Source organism: Bison bison, unplaced genomic scaffold (assembly GCF_000754665.1).
Source record: "Bison bison bison isolate TAMUID 2011002044 unplaced genomic scaffold, Bison_UMD1.0 scf7180017847845, whole genome shotgun sequence".
Taxonomy (NCBI): Eukaryota; Metazoa; Chordata; class Mammalia; order Artiodactyla; family Bovidae; genus Bison; species Bison bison.
Genome location: NW_011478418.1, coordinates 3,214 through 10,389, shown reverse-complemented (window position 1 = coordinate 10,389; position 7,176 = coordinate 3,214). Strand labels below are relative to the sequence as shown.

At 44.4% G+C, this 7,176-nt stretch overlaps 1 protein-coding gene and 1 long non-coding RNA gene across 3 annotated transcripts in view; both read right to left on the bottom strand.

Moving 5' to 3' along the window:
- Positions 1–3,775, bottom strand: part of LOC104991487 (immunoglobulin alpha Fc receptor-like) — a 12,208-nt gene extending 8,433 nt beyond the window's left edge. Inside the window, exons 1-2 of one of the 2 annotated variants that reach the window (XM_010843988.1) lie at positions 2,558–3,775; positions 1,654–1,689 (exon numbers count right to left, since the gene is read on the bottom strand). In XM_010843988.1, the coding sequence (XP_010842290.1) occupies positions 1,654–1,689; positions 2,558–2,591 (70 nt within the window). In that variant the 5' untranslated portion in view covers positions 2,592–3,775. The remainder of the gene's footprint in view (positions 1–1,653; positions 1,690–2,557) is intronic. The other variant, XM_010843996.1, reaches the window with a different exon arrangement.
- Positions 3,776–5,457: 1,682 nt separating this feature from the next.
- Positions 5,458–6,277, bottom strand: LOC104991480. Its single transcript, XR_825614.1, has 2 exons — positions 6,054–6,277; positions 5,458–5,955 (listed from the first exon to the last, which is right to left on the bottom strand). It is a non-coding gene; the product is annotated as an uncharacterized LOC104991480 (long non-coding RNA).
- Positions 6,278–7,176: the final 899 nt, after the last annotated feature.

Here is a 7,176-nt window from a genome sequence, read left to right as displayed (position 1 = left end):
AGCCTCTTGATGAAAGTGAAAGTGGAGAGTGAAAAAGTTGGCTTAAAGCTCAACATTCAGAAAACGAAGATCATGGCATCTGGTCCCATCACTTCATGGCAAATAGAGGGTGAAACAGTGGAAACAGTGGCTGACTATATATTTTTGAGAGCCAAAATCACTTCTGATGGTGACTGAAACCTGAAATTAAAAGACGCTTCCTCCTTGGAAGGAAAGTTATGACCAACCTAGACAGCATATTAAAAAGCAGAGATATTACTTTGCCAACCAACGTCCATCTAGTCAAGGTTATGGTTTTTCCAGTGGTCATGAATGGATGTGAGAGTTGGACTGTGAAGAAAGCTGAGCACTGAAGAATTGATGCTTTTGAACTGTGGTGCTGGAGAAGACTCTTGAGAGTCCCTTGGACTGCAAGGAGATCCAACCAGTCCATTCTAAAGGAGATTAGTCCTGGGTGTTCATTAAGGGGACTGATGTTGAAGCTGAAACTCTAATACTTTGGCCACCTGATGCGAAGAGCTGACTCATTTGCAAAGACCCTGATGCTGGGAAAGATTGAGGGCAGGAGGAGAAGGGGACGACAGAGGATGAGATGGCTGGATGGCATCACTGACTCAGTGGATGTGGGTTTGGGTGGACTCCGGTAGTTGGTGATGGACAGGGAGGCCTGGCATGCTGCCATTCATGGGGTCGAAAAGAGTCAGACACGACTGAGCGACTGAATTGAACTGAACTGAACTGAACTGAATGAATCAAGGAAAGCGGAGACTGGGTCCTACATAGACTTCAGAGACTTTTTTTCCTCGTGTTCACCACCACCATCATCAGAGGTATCTCTAGTGCTGAACCACCTGAGAAGCCCATCACAGGTAAAACACTTACCATGTACATAATTCACATGCCTTATCTCCATTAATCCCCCAAATTGTATCACATGATCCCATCCTCCCATGATCCAATCTGCTTTCATTGTTATTTTTATTTCTCTTTTGAAAGTGAAAGTATTAGCCTCTCAGTCACATTGGACTCTTTGCAACCCCATGGACTGTAGCCCACCAGTCTCCTCTATCCATGGGATTTTCCAGTCAAGAATACTGGAGTGGAAAGCCAGTATTCTGGAAGGATAGCCATTTCCTTCTCCAGGGGATCTTCCCGACCCAAGGGTCCAACCCAAGTCTCCTGTATTGCGGGCAGATTCTTTACCATCTAAGTCACCTTTATAGACAAAGAAATTGGTTCTGAGAATTGAAGCCACTTACATAAAGTTCTCTAAGGCAGTGTCCCTTTAAGTGAAGAAATGTGGATGGACTGCGGAGAATTAAGATTGTGAGAACATTTTTGATGTAGGAAGAATGTTGGGCAATGGAAGGTGGTTCCTGACTTCCTCATCCCTGCCATTGTGAACATTCAGTAAAACACGCATCTTGGATGGACAGTCAGCCTACCGGAGGCAAAGGCTAAATCCTGGTCTGAGCATGAATTTGAGGGATCCAAAGATTCCAAAGTGAGGTAGAAGTTGTGCAAAAGGAACGCAGCAGAGACAGTGATCAACAGAACAGGAAATACATTGGAATCCCTTTGAGCTTCAGACTTTTCTATCCCAGAGTTGCCGTGAGGATGCAAGGGGATTGGAGGAGACTTAGAAACACTTACCATCCTGTGCCTGAATCTTCTGGCCAAGACAGAGCACTGGAAGAAAGACATTCATGAAAACTCCACCCATCAATTTCCAACCTTTATTATAAATTACTCAACAGAAATATTCTCACTGGAAAACACCCTGATGTTGGGAAAGATTGAGGGCAAGAGGAGAAGGGGGAAACAGAGTATGAGATGGTTGGATGACATCACTGACTCAATGGACATGAGTTTGAGCAAGCTCTGGGAGATAACGAAGGACAGGGAAGCCTGGCATGCTGCAGTCCATGGGTTTCAAAGAGTCAGACACGACTGAGCGACTGAACAACAACAACAACATAAAGACATACAGGTACCATTTGTTCTCTTCAACAGCAAAAAAGGCTCATCTCTTAGTTTTATCTTCCAGATTCCAGCCCCTAAGGCTCTCATCTGCAGGAACTCTGGAACCATTGTGGACTGCCAGACAGCATGGCATGGGCTGAACAAACCCGGCAAGGCCAACTTGACAACTGAGCCAGCATGGGCTTACAAGCCAGCATGGGCTTGGGCAGACACATATCTGGGCAAAGACCATCTCTCCACTCAGGAGAGCAGAGTCTTCTTGGCAGTCACTGAAATCACTAAGTTCTTATGTTAAGAGAAAGTGAAAATGTTAGTCGCTCAGTAATATCCGACTCTTTGCCACCCTATGGACTGTAGCCCACCAGGCTCCTGTGTCTATGCAATTCTCCAGGAAAGAATACTGGAGTGGGTTGCCATTCCCTTCTCCAGGGGAACTCCCCAACCCAAGGATTGAACCCAGGTCTCCTGCACTGCAGGCAGATTGTTTACTGTCTGAGTCACCAGTTAAGAGAGACCTTGACTATTTTGGATTCCCCCATCTTCCCCTCTAACCCACCTGCATTTGGGGACTCACCGAGACAGAAGAGGGTGATGTCTCTGGGGGCCATGGTTCTGCACGGCCAGCCTCAGCCCACGTAGCCTCTTGACAGTGAACATCAACAGATGACAGAGTCTCATGAGACGGTGAGACCCACAGGAAGTATGAACTCAGAGGTCCTCGTCAGAGAATTTCTACATTTATTGCCCCAGAGGAATGGTTCCTTCCCGAAGAACTTCATTCTGGGGGGGCCCTGAGATAGAGTCTAAGAGGAGATCAACCTTCCTGTTTATGTTTCAGATGAGAAGTGAGCATTTTCTTCCACCAGTGTTGAATGGGGCTCAAATCCTCCTTCAGACAAGATCCCACATCCCAGGGGAAGGGCTGGGGACAGAAAATTATTAGATGTGTGCCATACAGACAGAGCTTTTCCTTCACTGATCCATCAGTCCAAAGCCATGTGGCTTTGATGGCTATGGATCCACATAACCTCCATGGAATTCATGGACCAAATATATCCATTTGGTCTTGATCAGGCAGGCAGTGTACTCTTATGTTGGGAATTATCTCAATGGTGGCATGTAGAGGAATGTTTTTTTCATTCATGTCTAAAGAATAATCTTCCTATAATTATATCTAAACCTGTAATCTATGAATAGATGATGGATTGATAGAGAGTATAGATTAGATAGATAGATAGTCAGGTAGGTGGTAGACAGACAGATAAACAGATGGATGGATAGATAAATTTGGCTATAGACACCTACCTGGCTATCACTAGTTCTTCAAGTATAAGAAGTCAAATATTTCACATCAAACTTTCTACTGGCTATCTCATTTTCATTGCAAGACATCACCCTTTGTTTTCAACTTTATTGAGGTGTCATTGACATAACATCATGTGAGTTTAAGGTGCACAACAGGTTGACTTGATACACTTCCTTGCTGCACAGTGATGTTCATTGTGGCATTAGCTAATAGATACGCCAGCTTGCATAATTACCATTTCCTTTTTTCTGTTTTTTAAAATATTATTTTTTTTGTGTGTGGTGAGAACATTAAGATTTACTCTCTCAGCAACTTTAAAAAGATTTAGCTATTTGTTGGACCATCAGGGAAGTTCCTCTCAGCAACTTTTAAGTATAGAACACAATACCGTTAATTATTCTCACCTTGCTATACATTGCTGTTGTTTAGTTGCTCAGTCGTGTCTGACTCTTTTGCAACCCCATGGACTGTAGCTGGCCAGGCTCCTCTGTCTACGGGGATTCTCCAGGCAAGAATGCTGGAGTGGGTTGCCATTTCCTTCTCCAGGGGATCTTCCCAACTCGGAGACTGAATATGCATCTCCTGCTTGGCGGGTGGATTCTTTATCACTGAGCCATGCACTGACGTCAGAGATACAGACAGAGACTGACCAGTTAGGGTCTTTCCTCTCTTGCATTTAAAGAAAAATTATTTTTATTTTTTGGCTGCGTCACTTCTTAGTTGCTGCACATGGAATCTTTTCTTGCGGCTCACAGGCTCTAAAGCTCCAGCTCAGTAGTTGTGGTGTGCGGGGCCCAGTGGCATTGGAAGGCACTCTTCACCACTGGACCACCAGGGAAGTCCCCTCTGTTGCATTTTTTAAAGGTAATTTATCCCCGATTAGAGTATGTGTCTGAAGCTGGTTGTGTGCTAGAGAGTACTCTTCACCTGGGAGTGAGCCCGGCATAGATGCCTGAAAATCAAGTTGAAACTTAGAGTTTTGAGAAGTGTTTAAAGATGCTTTTCTTGGTATATTTTGATATTTATACCAAAGAATAAAGGGAAGTATGACTTACGATGTATATATCTTAAGATATATATTTTATATATGATATGTGTGTATGTGTATATTTCCATGTATGTATTCCTCTCACAAATATGAATATATATATATACAGTCCAACTCTAGTCAAAGCTATGGTTTTTCCAGTAGTCATGTATGGATGTGAGAGTCTGACTATAAAGAAAGCTGAGCATCAAAGAATTGATGCTTTTGAACTGTGGTATTGGAGAAGACTCTTGAGAGTGCCTTGGACTGCAAGGAGATCCAACCAGTCCATCGAAGAACTGACTGATTTGAGAAGACCCTGATGCTGGGAAAGATTGAAGGCAGGAGAAGAAGGGGACAACAGAGGACGGGATGGTTGGATGGCATCACCGACTCGATAGACATGAATTTAAGCAAACTCCAGGAGATAGTGGAGGACAGAGGAACCTGGTATGCTGGCGTCCATAGGGTTGCAAAGAGACACGGCTGAGAGGCTGAACGACAACAATTCCGGAAGATTCTAACAGGACAAAAGAGTACGTGAAATTAAGACATCAGAGTTAGGGAGACTCATCAGGACTGGATGTACAGTTGTGACATGTTCATACAATGGATTCTTACATAGGAGGGAAAAGAAAAAATAGACTCACATGTAAAGGTATGATTATATCTCAAACATACAATGCTGAAGGAAAACGTCTGGTCATGAAAGCACAGATTATATAATTTTATGCAGATGAAAATTCAATAGCAACAGGGAAGGGAGATGATAGATAGATATGTGTGTGTTCAGTTGCTCAGTCATGTCCGACTCTTTGTGACCCCATGGACTGCAGCCTGCCAGGTTCCTCTGTCCATGGCACTCTCTAAGAAAGAATACTGGAGTGTGTTGCCATTTCTTCCCCCAGGGGATCTTTCCGACCCAGGGATCAAACCTGCATGTCTTGCATTGGCAGGTGGATTATTTACCGCTGTGCCATCTGGGAAGACCCTTTCTCTCCTATAGATAGCTTTCAATGGTTTTACGTGTTTGCATCTCCCACTGGACCAAGATCCACAACAAGATGAAGTTTTCTTCACTAATATTTGCTTAGAGACTTAGAATAGGCTATGCCGTACAGAAAACTATTGGAGGAATTAATTCATTGATTAAATATATCATGATTTCTAGGAGTTTATCAGCTGAATGTCAGAGAAAGTGTGTTATTTATGGTTTGCTTTCTAGAACACTTCGGTGATTTTGTTGATAACATTGGAAATGACTGAATCATCATGATAACCCCCTAGAATGGCTGGGGGAGGTTTCCAAGGGATTCTGAGGCTTTAGAGATAATCCTCTGATGAAGAGGGATGACCCTAAAGATGTTTATGTCTTCAGATTCCAGCTGTTGTTAGGATGGAGCTCTCAAGCTGAGTTTGAGAAAGTGTTACAGCTTCCATTGAAGACCTCCTGGGCATGTTACAGGGATAGGATTCAAGCTTTGAACTGCTCTTAGCATGTTGCAAGATCCATGTACACACTGGCATTAGTTGAGGGCTCTCTGGGCCTCTGGGACGTGGGACTAATGATTTTCTGTGTGAAAACTGAACAATCCAAGTCAGTGTATGTCACCTCCTTCAGTTCCTCTGCATCAGGGTCCTGCATAAAAGGGAATGACGAGTGAGGGTGTGCAAACACTTAGGGGAATGATGGGGGAAATGAGACTGCATTCAGAGGTTGTACCAAAGAGAACCTACCTCCCGATTCACCCTTCTGCCCATCTCAGGCTGGCTGTTCATTATAACAGCATCTGTGGGTGATAGAAGTCATTAAGACACTTGAGGGGGGGCACTTCTGGATTCTCACTTTATCCATACAACACCAGTGGACAATGAGAGACAGTGGATGTCTGAGATGACTCATCCTCCCCACAGTGTCGCTCAGTCGTGTCCAACTCTTTTCGACCCCACGGACTGCAGCACGCCAGGCTTCCCTGTCCACCACCAACTCCTGGAGTTTACCCAAACTCATGTCCATTGAGTTGGTGATGCCATCCAACCATCTCATCTCCCGAAAGCAGAGTCCGAGATTTTACCTCTTTGAAGTTCAAACGCCCACCGCATTGATAGCTCACCCCCCAATCTTTTAAAATATTTTTTGATGTGAACCATTTTTAAAGTCTTTGTTGAATTTGTTACAATTTTGCTTCTGTTTTGTGTTTTGGTTTTTTGGCCACCACGGGGCAGGTGGGACCTTAGATCCCCGACCAGGGATCGAACCTGAAACCACTGCACTGCAAGGTGAATTTGTAACCACTGGACCACCAGGGAAGTTCCAACAACTGCCTATCTCTATCTCACTGGTTCTCTCCCCTGATTTCTCCCTTATGTCGATCCCTTCTCTAAATATTACTGGCTGCACTGGACCAGTGGAGAAGTATGCAACGACCTGTAAGCTGAGAGGAGGGGCAAGGGCATTGATGTTCCCTCTTGAAAGCTCTATCCTGGGACTTCCCTGGTTGTCCAGTGGTTAAGAATCTGCCTCTCGGGGGAGGAGCCAAGATGGCGGAGGAGTAGGACGGGGAGAACACTTTCTCCCGCACAAATTCATCAAAAGAGCATTTAAACGTCGAGTAAATTCCACAAAACAACTTCTGAATGCCGGCAGAGGACATCAGGCACCCAGAAAAGCAACCCAACTCTTCGAAAGGAGGTAGGAAAAAATATTAAAACAAAAAAAAAGAGACAAAAGAGGGAGGGACGGAGTTCCGTCCCGGGAAGGGAGTCTTAAAAAGAGAGAAGTTTCCAAACACCAGGAAACCTTCTCACTGCCGAATCTGTGCCGAGCTTTGGAAGCACAGAGGGCAACATAACAGGGAGA